General features: G+C 30.8%; 2 protein-coding genes across 2 annotated transcripts; one reads left to right on the plus strand and one right to left on the minus strand.

The window, feature by feature from the left end:
- The first annotated feature begins 3,991 nt into the window (after positions 1-3,991).
- Positions 3,992-6,009, plus strand: LOC103484416 (GDSL esterase/lipase At1g29670-like). The gene is made up of 5 exons (XM_008441476.3): positions 3,992-4,423; positions 4,570-4,694; positions 4,826-5,071; positions 5,184-5,436; positions 5,527-6,009. Exons 1-5 carry the CDS (start codon positions 4,144-4,146, stop codon positions 5,748-5,750), a joined length of 1,128 nt encoding a protein of 375 aa, XP_008439698.1. The 5' UTR covers positions 3,992-4,143; the 3' UTR covers positions 5,751-6,009.
- Positions 6,010-7,149: 1,140 nt separating this feature from the next.
- Positions 7,150-13,776, minus strand: LOC103484417 (floral homeotic protein AGAMOUS). Its single transcript, XM_008441479.3, has 9 exons — positions 13,608-13,776; positions 13,036-13,286; positions 10,702-10,783; positions 9,009-9,070; positions 8,826-8,925; positions 8,659-8,700; positions 7,782-7,823; positions 7,547-7,703; positions 7,150-7,463 (listed from the first exon to the last, which is right to left on the minus strand). The coding sequence occupies exons 2-8, from the start codon at positions 13,263-13,265 to the stop codon at positions 7,548-7,550; spliced, it is 714 nt and encodes a 237-aa protein (XP_008439701.1). The 5' UTR covers positions 13,266-13,286; positions 13,608-13,776; the 3' UTR covers positions 7,150-7,463; position 7,547.
- Positions 13,777-19,695: the final 5,919 nt, after the last annotated feature.

The following is a 19,695-nucleotide window of genomic DNA, read 5'->3' on the forward strand; positions in this document are numbered from 1 at the left end:
ATTTGAAAGGTTTCTAAATTTCGATTAATTTTTTTGCCATTATATAAGGAATGTCTTTATTTCTTTATTCAGAGGGCTTAGAGTAACAGTTTCGTTTGGAAGGGTAACACTTTCCGAGCACCAAATTAATCACCTCCTATTTGAAATCAAACAAAATAAATTAATTTAAATCACCTAAACCTATCATACTATCAATCTCACAAGTTTGAGATTCAATCTTATTATTCATGCTACAGGTAGAGGTGATACTCAATTGTTTCGTTCTTTATTGGATTGGATCAATGCCATTTTCTATTTCGATTTTGGGCCCAATTATTTTTTTTTTCACCTAAATTTCATTTCGACTTTTCTCATATTAAAACTTAGGTTGTTCTTGGTGGAGTAAAATTTAGATCTTTTGTTTCTTTTCTTTCATATAATACTTGTTTCTTCTTCCTAAATAACAAATATACATTCACTTTTAATCTAAGCAATAATTTAATCCACACCCCCTCCATAGTTAAAGTAATAGTCGGTGTATATTTTGTTTAAGGGTATATATAAGCTCTTGGTTCAATCTTCAATCCTCCATTATCGTATACATTTTCACTTAAAAAAAAATAAATATTGAAAAGATTAGAAGGGTACTAAAATAATGAGCATATTATATAAAAAAAAAATGTAATATTTGTAAAAATGGAGTGTTATTTTGGGCCATTTATGAAGAAACTCCATGAGAGGCAGAGCAATAGGGTTAGGGGTAATGTGATGTGTAGAGAGATGGGTTGATTTGGAAAGGCGAAAGAGATATGGGCTTGGACTTCGGCTTCGGCTTTATTTCTCTCTTAGTCCATTTTTTTGGCTTACAAAGGACCACTCATTTCCCATGCGCAGCCAATCAAATCCATTAACTATATCTACATCCTAACCCTAACACTGGAATGGACACATTTTGTCTAAACCCTTTGTCTTCATTTTCATTTTTATGTAATCTCATCTTTTCCTATTTATTCCCCCAAAATCTAATTTCCCTTGTTTGGGTTTGGTATATCTTGCTAGAGTACTCTATACTATCAATTTCGATATTAGAAGTTCGATTTTTCTACTTCCTCATGTAGATCCAATAGTAGTTCAACAATCGGATATATATAGGTTTAGCAAAGCATGTCATTAAGAGCATTGATACTAATTACAATTTCATAAAAAGCAAACCTTCCTGAATTTGGAGTAAGAAAGTTGGCCAAAAAGGGAAATCAATTACTTATCCCGGCAAGGTAAAGCTTTACATTTTTCATTTTCTACTTACTAGACTTCAAAAATTATCGTAACAAACTATCGGAATTATGCGTTTATAATTTTCTTCTTATCCACTCGCAATTTTTAGTTCCCCTAGATTCACAAACACCATACACTAAAATACAACTATACAGAAAAAAAAAAAAAAAGAAGAAGAAGAAGAAGAAAAATATTAGGTCAAATGAAAGATCCAAAATACAAATTAACAAACAAATAAAACAAAGCTACAGGGTTTCAGATGTCAGACTTGACACCATACAGTACACCTATAAGGAAAAAGAGTTGCCTTGGTACCCATCTCCTTTTCCCTATATGAATAAATCAAAATTAAATTATATCCCTAAATTTTGTCTAATTTAAACGAATGAACAAAGATAAATTTAATATTATATCTTTTAACACATATATCACTATTTGATATATTATACTCATCATATGTTTAAGCTTAACATATATGAATTAAAGCCTCTTTCCACATCTAAAACTATAGCTTAAATTAAAATTTTAGAAACGAGAAAGACATATATATTATGTATATATAGTAAAAAGAAAATCAAATTTGAAGAGGGGATAAGGATTTGGTATACAGAATATGGAGAGGGCTGCCCACAATTATATTTCCATATTATCAAAAATTTATTTTGACAATTTTTTTTATTAGTAATAGATCTAAATAAAATCTATCACAGATAAAAAGTAAAAATTTTGCTATATTTATATACAAATGGATTAATTGTACTATATTTTAAAACATTTATACCAAACTAATTTTAGAAGGAATTTTTTAAAAATCTAATATATACATTGATTATGAAATTATATCTTTATTTAACTTTTTAAAATATTAATAACAAAATAATATCAATGATTCAATATTGTAAACGCAAATTACAAATCCAAAGAAGAAAAGTAACAAAAACAAACATATTATTGAAAGTATGAGAAAATGGTTTTATTTTTATTAGAGAAAATTATAAGAAAATAAACAAACGGTCAAAACAATTAATTTGAAAAAAAAAAAAAAAGAAAAGAAGAAAGAAAATTCATATCCCTCGGGTCAACTCTAATCCAGATGGGCTTCTTAGTGGACGCAGCCCACTTTTGCAGTCCATGAAGCCCGCCCATCTCACCGGCCCACTTTCAAATCTGGTAGGTTTCGATTTTTTTGTTAATACTTAATCTTACTTTTTTCATATTGTAATATTTGAATTGGGTTTAGTTACATTTTACAAAAACAAACGAGGATTAATGCGTTTTTGTTATTAATTAATCATCTTTATTCTAGTTTGAAACTCTTTAAATTGAAGTCATTATATCTAAATGTTTTATTTTTTAATTTAATGATTTTAATCCTTATTTTCCAAACTAAACTTCACAACACAACCATTTATTTCTACTATGTTCCTATCTTTGTTATTTTAATTTTAGTTTTGGAATTTTGGATATATCAACCGTTAAATTCATAAATACTTATGACCTCTTATTTAAAATTTTGGTTCCACCACTATACACTATAATAAATGGATTGTCGAACGAATTGCTTTACAATAAATTAACATGTTTAAAATTATTTTTCATGTAATATACCGACCTAAACATTAAAATATGTTTGTAAGGGAAGAAAAATCAAACACATAGGATTGAATTTAAAAAAAAAAACAATTTTATTGATAATTATAAAAAAATGAATAAGTTATTCAACTAAAACTTCATCCTTTAAGTTTAAATCAAAACTTAATTTAACCTCTTTTTTTTTTTTTTAAAAAAGGAGTGAATTAAAACTATGAGCTATAGAAGAAGAATAACGTTTAGCTACCTTGATTAATTAAAGAAAATGATCTCTCATATACTAATTTATATTTAAGCTTAATAAATATTAAAGGGTATTTGTAAACTATAGCAAAATTTAAAAGAAACTGTTTGAAAAAGGATTGTGTTATTTGTAAATGTAAGTGTGGAGAAGTGGATCAAATTAGAAAGGTGTAGAAGGTCAAAGGGTTGGCAATTGATTAGGCATGTTAGTGAGAATGGACTTCAACCCCCAAGCATTAAATTTTGTCACCCACTTCCCCTTTTCAACATAAATATTCAGTTGGATACGTGGGAAACTTTCACTTTATATTTTCTATAACCATCTTTATTCCATATTTATTACTCCTTTATTCAATCTTACTCAAAATTATACTTATAAAAACTATTTTCAATTTTAAATTTTTACTCCTTTCTTACTTCTTGCATAGATAATGATAAATACATTTAAGACATTGAAATCTTATCGATTTGATTATTTTAGTATATTCGATTAATTTATCTAAGAAAAAATTGTGATTTGAGGAATTAACGTGAAGGGTGAAGATGAGATATTAATTTTAATAGTCAAAAAGCTTTAAATGATGATCGAAGAAGCTGCAACCACCGACAAACGACTCTCATCTCACTCACTGTATTGATTTAATTAGAAGTGTATACATATATTTCTTTTTTCACCAAAACCCAACTGGCCGAGTTGCACAAATAAACTTCACATTATTATTTATCAATATACAAATATTTTGACTTTGATGATCAATTTCTATCAGCTCGCCACCTTTCATCCCTTAATTTCATACTGTGCATACTTTCATATATCATAGCATACATACATACATATATATATATATATATATATATATATGTACGCGTTAACTATTAAATGCCAAAAGACTTGGTCTTCGTTTTCTCAACCGTAAAAGCTTATTCCCTTTGATAGTTTAATCAATACCTCTTTCTATTTATACTCTATTTTCCACTTCAAAATCTTCACAAGTTTAACAAAACTAGCTATCGATCCACTTTATAACTGAGATCTTCCAATTTTGTCTTTGAATTATGGGTATGGCCGCCGGTGGGGTGCTTCAAACTAATCAACGTCGTCTATGCCCTTTGTTTCTTGCTCTGCTTCTTGTCACCGCTTTCTCTTCTTCTTCCAATGCTCAGCAACAACCCCAAGTTCCTTGCTATTTCATTTTTGGTGACTCTTTAGTTGACAATGGTAACAACAATCGTCTTTCTTCTTTGGCTCGTGCTGATTACCTCCCTTACGGTATCGACTTTCCTCGTGGCCCAACTGGAAGATTCTCCAACGGCAAAACCACCGTTGATGTCATTGGTAAATACATACTTACTTCACTTGTCATTTATTATCTTCATCATCACACTTAACTATAATAACCCGTTCACCACATCAAACCATTCTAATTTTTACTACAAAAGATAATGTGTGTACGTCTATAATTAATCCTTTTTGTCTTATAGCGGAGTTGTTGGGGTTTAATGGCTACATCCCTCCTTATTCCAACACGAGAGGCCGAGACATACTTCGAGGTGTGAACTACGCGTCTGCAGCAGCAGGAATCAGAGAAGAAACTGGCCAACAATTGGTAATTATTAATTTCTCTATATGCTAAATCATTGTTATCGCAATGTCTTTTTGTATTTTTGACTTCAAAACATTGCTATTAAAATTTTAACATTATATTGTCTTTAACGTATATACGTGTGTGTGTTGCAGGGAGGGAGAATTAGCTTCAGTGGGCAAGTAAGAAATCACCAAAACATAGTTAGACAAATCGTAAATATTCTTGGTGATCAAAATGCAGCTGCTGATTACTTGAACAAGTGTATATATTCTGTTGGATTGGGTAGCAACGACTACCTTAACAACTATTTCATGCCTCTAATCTATTCGTCAAGTCGTCAATACTCGCCTGATCAATACGCTCAAATTCTCATTCAACAATACACACAGCAATTATCGGTTAGTACTTAACTGCTTAAGTACGTGAGACTTTGATATGTCACATTATTAATTATAATGAATTTAAAAAATAAAAGCAAACATTTTTTTTGTTTTGTTTTTGGTTTTGTAGATACTGTACGACAATGGAGCAAGGAAGTTTGCGTTGTTTGGAGTGGGCCAAATTGGGTGCAGCCCAAATGCATTGGCAAGTAGCCCAGATGGGAGAAGTTGTAATCAAAGATACAACTTTGCAAACCAAATGTTCAACAACAGATTGAAAAGCCTTGTGGATCAACTCAACAGAGATCAGCCTGATGCTAGATTCATTTACATCGACTCTTATGGCATTTTCCAAGATATCATTAACAGCCCTTCATCTTTTGGTATATTAAAACTCACTCTTCTTTCCCAATTTAACTAAATTTATAATATTGTTATGAAGATTCAATAATTAACTGTTGGGTGTGGTGCAGGTTTTAGAGTCACAAATGCTGGATGCTGTGGGATTGGGAGGAACAATGGCCAAATAACATGTTTGCCTTTTCAAACTCCTTGTTCCAACAGAAGAGAGTATCTCTTTTGGGATGCCTTCCATCCAACTGAGGCTGGAAACACCATTGTTGGAAGAAGAGCCTACAGCGCTCAACGTCCCTCCGATGCCTACCCGATCGACATTCGTCGCCTCGCTCAACTCTAGGCGTAAATCCAACTTATAGGAAGTTATATATAAGTTTGTTGGAAGAGTTTTAATTAATTTCCCTTTAATTGCTTATGTTTAATTTGATGATATGTGCCATTCTTGAGAAAAGAACATGTGGATGTGTGCTACTCAATTTATGGCTTGTGTTTGTATTTTAGGTGTTTGAGATTTTATCTATATCTTTCATGATATGTCCCAAGGAAAATCAATTAATGAGAATGAAATATGTTATATATAAATATTATCTTACCCAAAAGAATGTATTGTGATTTTTATATATATGTATATCTATATATACACACATTACATGGTTGGAGACCATCAACGACCAATCTTGTATTTAGTACAAATTTTTATATTGTTCTTCACAAAGAGTAAAGAATGAACAAAAGAAGAAAAAAAAGATGATGGGCTTAAATGAAAAAAAGATTTTTAATTATGAGCAGGTCGACCAATTTCTTAAGTCTTGATTAGGAGGTTAAAGATTTAAATTATCCTCCCTTAACAATCAATCAAGTTATGAAATATAATTGGGTGAAGAGCAAATACGTATGTACTCATTACATATGTATATATAAAGAATGAGACTCTTTATTTGAAGTCCTTGGAAAGGAATGCCAAAGGAAGAAGCTAAATAGTCAAATATTGTGTTGACATAGAAACCTATATGTTGTTGGGTTGGCTTAGTTTTTTGGGTCCACTCTAACCAATTTAGTTTTCTCTCCTATACTTATACTTTACCCTTTCCATATGTTTGAGAGTTGATTTAAATTATAGCACTCATCTACTTAAAATTTTGTTTAACAAACTCATAAACTTAAGTTAATACTACAAAATTGAATTTTATCTGCTTCTCAAATATTGAATCAACATCGATAATTTTAAAAAATTACCCTCCAAACACTTTTAAAAGTTGTTAGAGAATAAATAATCTATAAATAATTAAGTAAAGTTTGATTTTGGTTATATTTTATTTGTTAGAATTCTTAAACTTAACCTTTTTTAACTCATGCAAGTTAGATCTTTTTTCTTTGCTCCTAATTTGAACTTAGTATCAATTTTTCCACCTAATCATTTGTCCTTTTAAAATACATTTATTCTTTTTTCTCTTTAAATAATTATTAAAGTTTCATGTAACAACACCATCTCCAACATTTCGTTCTTATTTCACCGCCATTAGGATCTCATTGTGTTCTTTCTGTTTCTATTCTCTTCCCAACTCAACATGAAGCAAATTAATTAAAAAGTCTCCATATTTTTAACTCTCACTCCCATGATCTCTATAATTAATCAGCCAATAATTATACCATAATTAGAAACAAAAGACTTGTAATCCAAATAGGAATCAGCTGAGAAAGTTGAGACGACAGTGAAAAACAGTAACAAAGACAGTAAGTATGAGAAAATATGTCAGTACGTAGTTTGTATCAAAGGAGACATAAATTTAAGAAAAAGATAGGTTATTAATGTTTTTGGATACATACCATACAATACAAACAACATTACACAATTATATTTATATATTAAATTAAGTCTTTTTTTTTAGAGTCCATAAGCTAAGACTTTTGTTAAGGCATATAGATGAGAGATGATGAACTTCTTCAACTTCCTGTCTGAGTACCTTTCAATAATTGGCAAATGGCCTGCACTCCCTTATATATAATCCAAATCCACCACAATCAGAGTGCTTCAAACCATTTTGTTATTAAACTGCAACCAAATGTTTGGTCGTATTGGTTAGATATATAAAGAGGGAGATTTGGTTTATCTTAACTATAAAAACAAACAAAAACCTTATACTAATTGAAGAGCCATGTTGTCTTGGCGTGGATATTGATGATTATGTTGTAAGCCGTTCACTTGGAAGAAGTCTCTTGGATCGTACGGATGAGATTGCATCAGCTCAAATTCTCCTCCCATCATGTTCACATTTCTTTCACTCTCAGCTATCTGCAACCGTTATTCTCTTTAATTTTCAATTTTAAATGCTCATAACATTCAGAGGTTGAAGAGATTAATTAAAGAAACCTTTGCTCGAAGCATCTGATTGTTGTTGTGCAAATCAATTTCCTGTAAACAGCAATCACTTTATTATGACAGAAACCAAATCTACCAGCCAAGTCTAACATCAACGAGAGGAGAGGGCAGATTTATTATCCGAGTGAAATATCAGATGTAGATGAGTCAATCGGATTGGAGGGTTGATAATATGTATAATTTAGGTTTTAGAGTGTCCAAATTCAAGGTATTCTAACAAAAGTACACTAGGTTATAATGGAGCTAAAAAGTATTAACCTAGTTGAGATAATCTTGTGCATCTCCTCAGCATGTATCCCTTTATGTCTTGTTAAAAACATCTATACTTATCTTTGATTTAGAAGAAAATCAATGAAACCCCGATTTGAAAATTAAACTTTCAACAAACCCATTTGGAAAGTTGTTTCCTTTTTCACCAAACAATTACTTGGGTTTAACGCTAACGATCCAGACGTACGTAGTGGTTGAAAAGGAAAAGTTGTTTTTGATCCATTGTTCTTGGTACCCGTTTTTTCTTCATATTCACATTAACAGCATATTCTTGATTGTCACACAAAAATTTTCACTCACAATTTTTCCATATTTTGCTTGAAATTGATCATCAAGTTCCTAGAAAATTAGGTTTCATTATTTGTAGACTTTCAATAGATTATCATCGGTTTCCTCTCTCCATGGAATTAACTTTCCATTTTGATAAGCCAATCTAACGACTTTCCAACTCAGACCCTCTACTTTCAACAACAAAATTTCAGAACTCTTTTCACTTTCCTTGTTTTGTATTCACATGTATAGAGCACATTATAAACTAGAAGAAGATATGTAGTTATCAAAAGCATAAGTATGGTCAAATTGGGATATGAAAGTTTACCCTTCTCCGCATATACTCGATTTCAGCAAACAGGAGTTCATTCTGGAAGAGAGAGAGAGAGAGAGAGAGAGAGAGAGAGAGAGAGCAAGAAATGAAAAGTTGTTAACTAATTTTTTTCTCAAAGATATATATAAATATACACTTAAGAAACAATGATGAAAACCAACCTTTTTGGACCTAATTCTGCTAATTCCTTTCTCAAGTTTGGTCTCCAGGCCTTTCAGATCTTTGGCAGTCAGAGAACTTAGAGACTCGCCTAGCATATTCCTGGAAAAAGAACATTTCAGAAGATGAAAATTTGAAACTTTTAATTAATGGAAATGTTATCGAATAACTTTCCTTCAAAATACCTGTTTGAGTTCTGTAAGTTACCAATCTGAACTCGGAGTTTGGCAGCTTCTTGTTGATAAAACTGGTTCGTGATTCAATAGTGAGATTTGTATTCATAGGGTTGGATTGCCAACGTAAAAAGGTTCATGGCCGGATAAATATTTAGGGTTAGAGGTGTATACGGGGCAAAGCTGGACTGGGATGAGCTTCTATTTCCCCCTCCACCCCCATTTCATACCATCATAGTGAAATTAACTATTAAATTTTGCGAGGATTGAAATGGAGATTATTTTAGTAGAATAATGATTATCATTTTTAAGCCTGCATGTCTAATTCATGTCAGTGAAAACTGAAACCTTCAGATCAAAAGGGCAGTTATCCAAAAATTTGAAGAAGAATGGGAGCCCTAACATTTTTATTTTCGTAGAATGATGCCTACCACACTACAAGAAATTGAGGAGGTCATCGGGATATATACAAAAAGGCGTTGGAAATAATTCTACCGACAACTAAAGGATTTCAAAGGACAACAAGGTTTTAACAAATTTGAAATCAATCCAAAACATCACATAATACTATTCTTCAAAAATAAAATAAAACACAAGTGCATGGTTTTTTTTTTCTTTGAAAGCTTGTCTAATGAACTCATTTGTATTATCTCTTGTGGCACTAGATTTTTGCAATTGAGGCTTGGGGTATGATAATGAAGGTTAAAAGACATATTAACCTAATTAATGATATCTAGGTGCACTACTCATTTTTTATCTCTTTTAATTATTTTTTTAAAAATAAAAACCCGTAGAGAAGTTTTGAAGGTGTAGAATTCCTATAAAATTTCAGCATGTTTTGGGTAACTTTTTTCTAGTCTTCTAACAAATTTTTTTTAGAAATTTCAAAATCACTCATTCGCATTATAAAAACTGATACAAAACGAACTCTTAGATCAGTTTCCTGCGCTTGGCATTTTAACAAATTAATGTTTGTTATACAAAATCTCATAGTTTTGTGAAGAACAATCTCCAAGACTTCCCAAACTCTTTAGAACATATTGGTGTAGTGTGTGTATGTGTGTGGATAAGAAACAGTCCTAAACAAATGTGACGAACCTGTCAAAAGAAAATATTCGAATATAGAATCCCATTAGTATATTAATGCTCCCTCAGAAGATTGAATCCAAACTTATAGAAATAAAACGTCTCTTTTTCTAAGAATATCAGCCAACACTCAAACCTATCATCTTTCTAAGACAATAGAAATGTCTTTTCACCACTTAGTTATACTCACTTTATTATTATTACTTCTTTTTACAAATATTGTTAATTTCTTTAATACATTATTTCTCATAGTTACAAATTCAGTGAGCTCAGAAAGGTTCAAAGTTTGCTTATAATTATGAAGCTTAACATTTTGATAACTCTATTCTCCATAATTAGTTAATCGATTGTTCACCTGAGCAATTAGCTTAAAATTAAATCCACATCATTTACCTTCTTTTAGGTCAACAGTCGAAATCCCTAACTTCTATGCTTGAACTTTATATGTCTATATATTTATATATATTGTAGTTAACCTATTATCAGTTTCTACTCATTAAACTATTCACCAAATTTTGGTTTGGACTCAATTCTTTGATGTGTTTAGGTTCCATGCTTAACACTCAGATGAACAGTCATTCCTCTCTAAATTTGGTGAAATTAAAAAGTAGGATAGTACCTGAGTGTTAGCTTCAGAAGTAGATCCAGTGTTGGAGGAATCTGAGGATGCCTTCTTATATCTATCAATTGTTGCCTTCACACTACAATTAACCAAGGTATAACCCAAATCAACACCATTTTCACGTTGATTAAGACTCCGTAATCATGTAACGTCGATTAAAGTAAAATTATGATTAAAAGAAATATAAAAAATACAATAAAAACAATCAAAGCATTAAACATTGTTTCATATCCTTAAATTAAAAAGAACATCTTTCTAAACTGTCACATTAACCCAATTCTCTCAGTTAACTGAATTCGTCACGAAAACCCCCACAAAAAGCAAAATTAATGATAGAAATCACTTCAAAGAGTCAATTGCCTCTCATTAGATGTGACAGAACGTAAAGTTTAAGGTAAAAAGAAAAAAGTTCCCACATTTAAATATCATTTTTTGAAGCATATATCCATTATTTCCTTTACCGATGCACTGATACCTTAATTTCGTCGAGGTTGTGATTGGCTGTCTGAGACATGCTGGCAGAGATCAAGCATTATGATTGGCTTAATCAAATCAAGGGTCAAGAATTTGCCAACTGTCAATAGTTACAATTGTTCAACGGACAATCAGCTTAATTACATCCTCTTATCCACTTCGATACAACCTTAAAACCTTGGAAAAATAAATTGACGGTAAAAATCCTTGTGTCTCAAACTCTGTGTACATCATAGCCGTCCGTTTCGATCAGTGGCTGCCGTAGCTGTCCTATTAAGATAAATGCTCAAGCTGTCCCATTGGCTTGGCTCTACTAGTTTCCGTACCCTAATCTCTCTCTCTCTCTCTCAAAAAATATATGTTTTTTTGTATAAAGATTCAAACTTTTTGGTAAATTGAGGAAACCCAGTTTAGTTTCTTCTTCAATCCAATCATCCTTCTCTGGTTTGTTCTTGTGGTTTGGACTTCGAAGGAGAAAAGGAGAGATTTTGGGGCATGGGTATGAGAGAGAGAGAGAGAGAGAGAATGAGAGTGAGAGTGAGAGAAATTTTGGGGGAAATGGGTTTTAAGAGAAATGTGCAAGGTTTTGAATAAAAATTGCTGGGAAGGACTTAAAATTGAATTGAATCTGAAGTAGGAAAATAAAATGAAACCCATTTTAGAAATTGTGACAGAAACCCTTTTGTTTGTCAGAGAGGCTGAAAACTGAAAAATATTGAGTGACGTGACCAAAGATTCTTGAAGCCCTAGACCAAAAATCAGAACCAAAACCCTAAAACCAGACGCCCCTTTTCCCAAACAATGGAGACAAACATAAAACTTGTGTAAAGTTTCTGACTTGCTATTGGCTCCATTTGTTTGTGGTAGAAAAGCTACACTTTTTCCTCTCCAATTTTTTTTTGAAATATACATTTTCCCTAAATTTGTCTTAGGGTTTTTATTTAATTTTCTTTTAAACATGTTTAATCAGAGGTTTTACCCATTAATGATCTAGACAAAGCTTGATTGATTAATTTATATATTTGGCAAAAACAAAGATGAGCTAATGAGATTATTATTTGAGGGTTTGAATGGAAACCAATTAGGCAGTTCAATCTTGACTTGGAAGTGATTGGTTGGAAAAAGGGTGTTTTAACATGTTTCAAGGAAACCTACAAGTTTTTCTTTTCTTTTATCATTTTTCTTTGGTTTGAAACCCTAATAAGCTAATTTGTATATGGTCTTTTGACAAAGTTTTGAAACTGTACTTTCTTTATCTTAATATCCAACTGACGTTTCTACGAAGGAAATATCAAGAAGATATGAAGAGAATTGGACTAATGAGATGACATATAGATAGAGAGAGAGAGAGAAAAAAAAAAAAAAGAAACAAAGGAAGTAAAAAGGAAAGAAACAGAAAAACTTTAAACAATGGAGGAAGGTAAGGTAAAGAAGGTGATCTCAGAGACCACCATAAGTTTACCAAAACCCTTACTCCTTTCAACCTTCCATTAACCATTCCATATTATGCCCTATCTTTCCATCTGTTACACCAGATCTATGTATACACCAAACTGAGAACCAGCAAACTGATACAATTATAGCAAAAACATCAGAAAAATCCCCACAAACTCAAAAACAACTCATGGAAGAAGCAAAAGGAAAAAAAGAAATTGGGTAAATTTTGATTTCACACCACTCAAATCTTCCCCAAAAAAATAAATGACAATATTCTCAATACAACCCAGATTCCCAAAATCTTGCCCTTCCTTATAACTTCCATGACCCAAATCTAGAACTTTGGGGGAAAAAGGAAGATTTGAACAAAATATTAATGTAAAAATCAGTAGAGATTTAATAAAAACGTTTCTGTTTTACCTGTTGTTAGCATATTCATAGAGGCGGCCACGGCTTGAGAAAACGATGAGAGCAACTTCAGCATCACAAAGAACAGAAAGTTCATAAGCTTTTTTAAGCAACCCATTCCTTCTCTTACAGAAAGTGACTTGACGATTTGTTGTATTTTCAATCCTCTTAATCTCAATCTTTCCTCTTCCCATCTTCCTCTGAGGCGAGTCTGACATCTTCTCTTCTTGATTCTGGAACATCCCCTTTATTTGCAACTTACCCTAAATCAAATTCCAAACAGATCAATCATCAATCAAACCCCAAATCTTCAAATATTTTTGTTTCCATTTTGCTGACTATTATTGTTGATCCCATAAGAAAAGAGACTAAATATGTTATGAGATACAATTTTTGGGGTAAAAAACAATGCTCTTTCAGTCTCATTCTTATGGATTTACAAGTGGAATGAGCAGGAGAGAATCAGAAGCTGAATCTAAGCTTCTTTTTTCAATTGGTTTAAGAGACAGAGAGATTTGGGGACAACAATGAAATGTTGTTCAAGTATATATTAAGTTATTTGTTGTAGTATTTTGATCACTAACCTGATGAGGAAAAGAGCTGGTTGAAGAAGGGAACTTTTAAAACAGAACAAAAAGAAGGGATGTTTGCTGTCTTTATGAAATCTCTCTACACACACAGCTTGTATTCAGAAAGATTAGAAGAAGAGAAGAGGGAAATGGAAGTAAGGTAGCCAAAGAAGTGTGTGTATTTATAAAGTAAAGAAAATGACCCTTTATCAGCTATACAGATGTTTATTTACCAAATCATTCTACTTGCAACTTTTTTCTATTAGCTGTAAGTTTTTCTTTTCTTCATTTTTTGTTAAGAGTAAAGTAATCAAAGTAATGAAACAAAAGAGAAGGTTAAAGATGTAACAGTCCCATTATATAATCAAAATACCTTTCCTTCTTCCTTAATCATTCTTGTGAGTGGTGATTGATAATGCTTGGACATTACAATGGCATCTCAAATTCTCTTGAACTCTTTTTCTTGAGAGAGAGAGAGAGATGAAAAGAGAGAAAGAGAAAGAAAGGAAAAGGACTTGTGAAGTGATTATTAATGGGTTGACAGGGATGTTGGAATAAGTTGCATTATTGAGCTTGATGTTAAAAATCTTTACACAAATTAGAGAATAAAAAGAGCCCTAACAAAATCAAAAGATAATGACATATAGCTGTTATATGAAAAAAAAAACATTCTGTATGATCTGCCAAACTAATACTCTCTCTAAGCACCTTATTTAGAGTTCATAGATCACAATAAAATTGGTGATTAATTAATTAGTGTTTATTGTTTGAAGTTATTGAGTTTTTTTTTTTCTTTTTGTGGTTTGGTAAAGGTAAAAAAGAAAGAGTGAATGAGATATGATATGACAAAGTAACCTCAAGGGGCTTTCTATATATCTATTTTAACTTAGCAAAGGCAATAATAGAAGGGATTGAGCAGCCCCATCTCAAACATAAATAAATTTCCATTTTGTTGAATGAAGAGGGCCATTTTCATTTTATCGTATGGTCTGATTTAATGATATTGATTGGATATGTCAAAGTTGTAAGATGACAAGTCATTTTGATTGATGGAAGGAGATTCAAGTTTGAATATTATATGGTTAGAGATTGGGCAAGATTGTTCCAAAAGAAAAGAGGGAAGAAAAAAGTAATAAGAAGAATAGAAGAGGAAATGTGGATTCATGGAAGCAATTAAATAAAAAGGTTTTTGGACACTCAAAATAATAATATGCCCAATTGGCCAATCTGACACGAAAAGTTTCTTCCTGTGTCATGTGGCCAATTTGTGGCTCAACATTCATATAAACATTAGTGTTTCTGCAAAACTTGACATCCTTTTTCTTTAAGAAAAATAATTATTTGGTTTATTTAATAGTTATTGAAGCATAATTTTGTTTATGTTTCTTATTTTCTATGAAGACGATACTGAAGCATAAATGAAGGTTACTGTATGAGAAGTCTTAATTTTTACCAATCTCACTACAGTCTCATCATCCACAATATGCTACTGATCTGGTATTTATAATATAGAGAGAAATGTATACTGAGAATCACTTTATAGAGTCATTTCATGGTAATTTTAATTATATTGATATTACTTCCCCTCCAAATTTCTTTATTTGTTATCTAATTTTTATGAATAGTTTAAAAAACTAAACTCAATTTGAAAACTAAAAAAATAGTTTTCTTTTTCTTTTTCTTTTTTTTCTTTTTTCTAACATTTCAACTATTGTACTAATTTTTATGGAAACTAAGAAAAAATCAGATTATATATATATATCATTTTCTTTCATTAATCAGATTATATCTATTTTTATTATTATTTTAAAAATTAAGTCAAATTTTAAGAATTTAAAAAATGGCATTTCAAAAACCTTTTTTTCCCTTAGAATTCCACTTTTGGAAATTCAAATATTTCTTTAGTAAGATCATAGAAGTATAGAGTAAAAAAAACAAGAAATTCAAGAACTCAAAGGTAAATCTAAGAAACATTCTTTGATACTTAAACATTAGACACATATCATATCATATTATATCATTGAACGATAAAATTATGTCGTCCAAGTTACATAGACGATTGTACGAAAGTTATGGCCAAACTATCCAAATGAATCTTAATTGGTTTATAATTACAGCACTTAATTAGTCTACTTGAATCATATACAGAAAATAAATAAGCTATCAAATACATCAAAAACTAAAAAGGTTTTGTTGCTTTCATATGGAAATTGGAAACAATAATCCTTTATTAAATCTAATAATTTGAAGCTAAAAATTAATTTGATCAAATAGGATAACATAGAGATGTCTTTTCTTATTGAGCACAAAAATATGGATGGGATTGATTAGTAATGGGCTTGCATTGGTTTCTAGCTAATAAAATGAGACTCAATGTTTTACTATAAAGTTTTAAGTAATATTTTGTTCCTATTCATTTTTCAAAAATACTTTTTAGAATTTGGATAATAAATTATTCAACTTTCAATTTTTTATTTAGTAAGTTTTTAAATTTTCTATTTTTTAGGTTTTGTGTCTTTACTTATATTTCCTTCCCTTTTTTTTTCTTCTTCTTCTTATATACATATATGTATTTAATGGAACACTAGGATTTTAATTTTAAGTTTAGTGCCTGCACAAATTTAAAAAAAATGTGAAAATAAATTATAAAAATTAGGTTAGAGTAACCATTTGATTTTTTAAAATTAAACTTCTAAATTATACTTTCACATACAATTTTTTTTTTTTAAATTTTGTTATATGTTTTCTAGTTCCTACGAGAAAACCAAGTTTAATTTCTTGAGAAAAAAAAAAAAAAAGAAGAAGTTTATTTTGAAATGAAAATTTAAAGACACGTACTTGTCATCGAATGGTATTTAAGATCTATTGTAGACAAGCTCATAAGTCCAAGATTTCATATTAAACAATTTTTAACATTTAAAAGATTTGAAAAATTATGAAATATATTAAATATTTTCGAGAATTTTTCAAACTAATCTCGTAATTTAACGAAAATAAAGTCGTGAGAAGTTGAAAGGTCGAGTAAAAGAGTATTTTCAAATATAACAAAATAAAAAAATATAACAAAATATTAAATTTTATTAATGATAGATACTAATACAGATTGATAGACTTTTATCTATTGATTAATGTTATATTTTGTAAATATTTAGCAATTTTGTGATTTATAATTTCTCTGAAGGACACCATAGTTTCAACTTTATTTTATTTGATAAAGAAAGAAAGAAGGTAATGTAAAAAGGAAAAAAAAAATCAATTTTAATAAAAAAGGATTATTTCACAAAATTCATTGTTTCCAAATCCACAGAGGAAAAGATAAGGAGACAGCAACACTATCTATTATTCATTTGCTCAGGTAAAAGATCAAAACCACCTAAATTTTAGCTGACACTCAAATCCTAACATTTCCATTCATCATTTTATTTACACTATGCTCTATCAATTTTCATCCATAAGAAAAAATATTCAATACATGCATGCACACATGAGAATAATATTTTCATTTTTCATTAACAAATTTTCAAATGAAAGTCTAGAAGGTAAAGGTTGGGATGAAATTGAATGAAATTTGCCATTGATATATTATTTTCCCTTATTTCAGATAATGTTGGAACAATAATTGGGATAATCTCATAAAAATTAATAAATTGGGATATTCAAATAAAGTAGAATGAAAAAAGAAAAGAAAAGAAAAAAAGGTGTGTGAGAGTTTTATATATATATTCTCTTGAAAGGGACCACAAAAAGCAGAAGTGCACTTAATATCTCAAAAGAGGGTGAGTGTGAAGGGCTTCAATGCAATCAAACCTAAACCCCATAAATGCCATATGCCATACCTATGAATTTCAATCTTCCCCTCTTAAATTTTTCTAATCTCTGCATATCAAACATCTTAAATTCTTCAGCTAACTCAACTTAGCTCCTTTCTCTTGGGTTTATTTGTGCAAATCAATAAATAACACCATACTCGATTCAAACTCGTAAACGGTCCTACATACTCTACTCTTACGATAAATCTCTATTTGAGGTGTTTTTCTTGCGTATTCTTAACTAAAACTAGTGTTATATGTTATAGATATAGGTGGGTCTACTTTTGTCACTAAAATGGTTGTATAGTTCAACATGTTGTGGCATAGGTGTTGTGATGAGTCTAGATTTGACTCTTTATCTATATATTCATGGTCTATCAACATGCCACTACTAGACACAAGATAGATCTCCAAAAGAAAAAAGGAAAAAAAGTCCAAGTTTTTTGTGAATTATAAAGTATGAAACCAACATTTCACTACACACCAGTTACCAACAATGGCAATTGAGATTCAACTTATCAACTTGGGTTTCTTTTCTTCCTCATTTTATTTGCAACTTCAATGGAAACTCCATTAATAGAAATAGAGTGGGAGAGGGGGGATAGAGGAAGTGTAAAGAAAGCATTAATTTAGAGAGAGTAAAAGGAAAATTGAACAAACTTGTTGCAGATAAGCAATGGCCTGAGTTGCTAAAGCTCTTGAGTAGCAGTTTTGGTGCAGAAAGAAACTCTGCTTTACTGACATACTTTTTCCTTTCCACCATGCCTGAGCTCTATACCTGAATAAGTTTCACATCTCCTTTGCAAAAGGAACATAAAATTGCAGTGTTTTTTATACTTTAACGAGAATATGTTTTCAAAGAAAGCATGGGGTGAACCTCTCATAAGAGAGGTTGTCTTTCAACCCACATAAACACTGCACACCTTCTTCCTAAAGGCTTCGCTTGTGTACGGGAGAAGTACATGAATGAACCGTGACCACTTTAAGAGCCTAAAAAAATGTAAAAGTATGGTTGTAGTTATTATCCTATACTAATAAGAGGGATCATAGAAAGTAACGAACCGCAGGGGAATGTTGGTGTCGTCTGTTGAACCTTAAGCTTGTGGCATACCATTGTGATTTTTGAACCGTAGGAAACTCAGACCAATTTGTAGCAAACAGTAGATTCTAGTGAAGGTTTCTTGCCCTGTTGAGGCTAGCTAGTATTTAATTTTCTTCATATTTTTGTGATTTTTAACAAAGAGATGGGTAATTTTCACAATGTTGAATGTGGGTCTAAAAATTGACCATTATTTTTCTCATTCCGGTGACACTTTTAGGGATAATAATTCAATAATAAATTCCGTTGTAGATAAAACTCCCATAATTAGCAAATAGAATATGTCACTGATATGTAGTAAGAGCTAGATTTAAATTTTACTCTATTTGAAAATTCTTTTATATTATTTTATATCTACTAATACTTTGAATTTGATTATCATATTTATGTTCGACTCTTCTCTTTTTTCATTTTGTGTGTTCAGTTTGATTGTTAAAAAAAAGTAGAATTAAAAATAATAATAATAAAATGATACTATTAGAATTGTAGAAATTATCTCTTTGTTAGATGCTATTATGTACACAAATTGGAACCGATAGGGTTTGAGTGTGAGGCAGTCCAAATTTTAAGAAAAGTCCCCAACTCGGACTGTATACAATCCTATTCACAATGTTGATCAAAACAGTGGCATAGAAAGAATGATACTAATAGATCCATAATCGTGAGGAGTAAATGATTCGAATTATTCTGAAGGCCATGTGATGAACAAACATAGCAGAAAATCCGATTTCCCATGTGGATTTGATACTGTTGATTGACCTGGAAATGGAGATTTTAAGGAATGGATGTTCTTAAGATACAACAACCAGTCCTTTCAATCTCATAGAATTGGGGTTTTCTAATTTGCCAAAATGAGCTATTGACCAACTCTCCAACTTCAAATCCAATCCCCAAATATCTATGATTGGAAGCTTTACAACCAACCCAAACAAATATTTGCTTCTTATGTCAGCAAGTTGGTTCTTTTACCAACAGGATCAAATTTGAAACAGATACTTACAGTTTGGTACTACTTTCATGCCACATATAACAAGCATACCTGTTTGTCAAACTTTTCCAATTTGATGGTTCACATTGGCAAAAGTTGGTAGCTACTAGCTGCTACACTTGGTGCTGATATCTCCTGGATGAAAACATCAAGGGAAAAAAAATCAACCACAAACAGTCAACAAAATGGAATTCCTATCTGTGTCAT

Source organism: Cucumis melo, chromosome 8, assembly GCF_025177605.1.
Source record: "Cucumis melo cultivar AY chromosome 8, USDA_Cmelo_AY_1.0, whole genome shotgun sequence".
Lineage (NCBI taxonomy): Eukaryota > Viridiplantae > Streptophyta > Magnoliopsida > Cucurbitales > Cucurbitaceae > Cucumis > Cucumis melo.

What these genes read in the sequence shown, in the direction of transcription:
- LOC103484417 (XM_008441479.3), bottom strand. Translation starts at nt 13,265, where the DNA reads ATGTTCCAGAATCAAGAAGAGAAGATGTCAGACTCGCCTCAGAGGAAG. An exon ending in CTTCTGAAGCTAACACTCAG is followed by an intron (nt 9,071 to 10,701) that starts GTACTATCCTAC and finishes ATCACGAACCAG; the next exon opens with TTTTATCAACAAGAAGCTGC. An exon ending in AACTTACAGAACTCAAACAG is followed by an intron (nt 8,926 to 9,008) that starts GTATTTTGAAGG and finishes TTCTTTTTCCAG; the next exon opens with GAATATGCTAGGCGAGTCTC.
- LOC103484416 (XM_008441476.3), top strand. Translation starts at nt 4,144, where the DNA reads ATGGGTATGGCCGCCGGTGGGGTGCTTCAAACTAATCAACGTCGTCTA. An exon ending in AACCACCGTTGATGTCATTG is followed by an intron (nt 4,424 to 4,569) that starts GTAAATACATAC and finishes TTTGTCTTATAG; the next exon opens with CGGAGTTGTTGGGGTTTAAT. An exon ending in AAGAAACTGGCCAACAATTG is followed by an intron (nt 4,695 to 4,825) that starts GTAATTATTAAT and finishes TGTGTGTTGCAG; the next exon opens with GGAGGGAGAATTAGCTTCAG.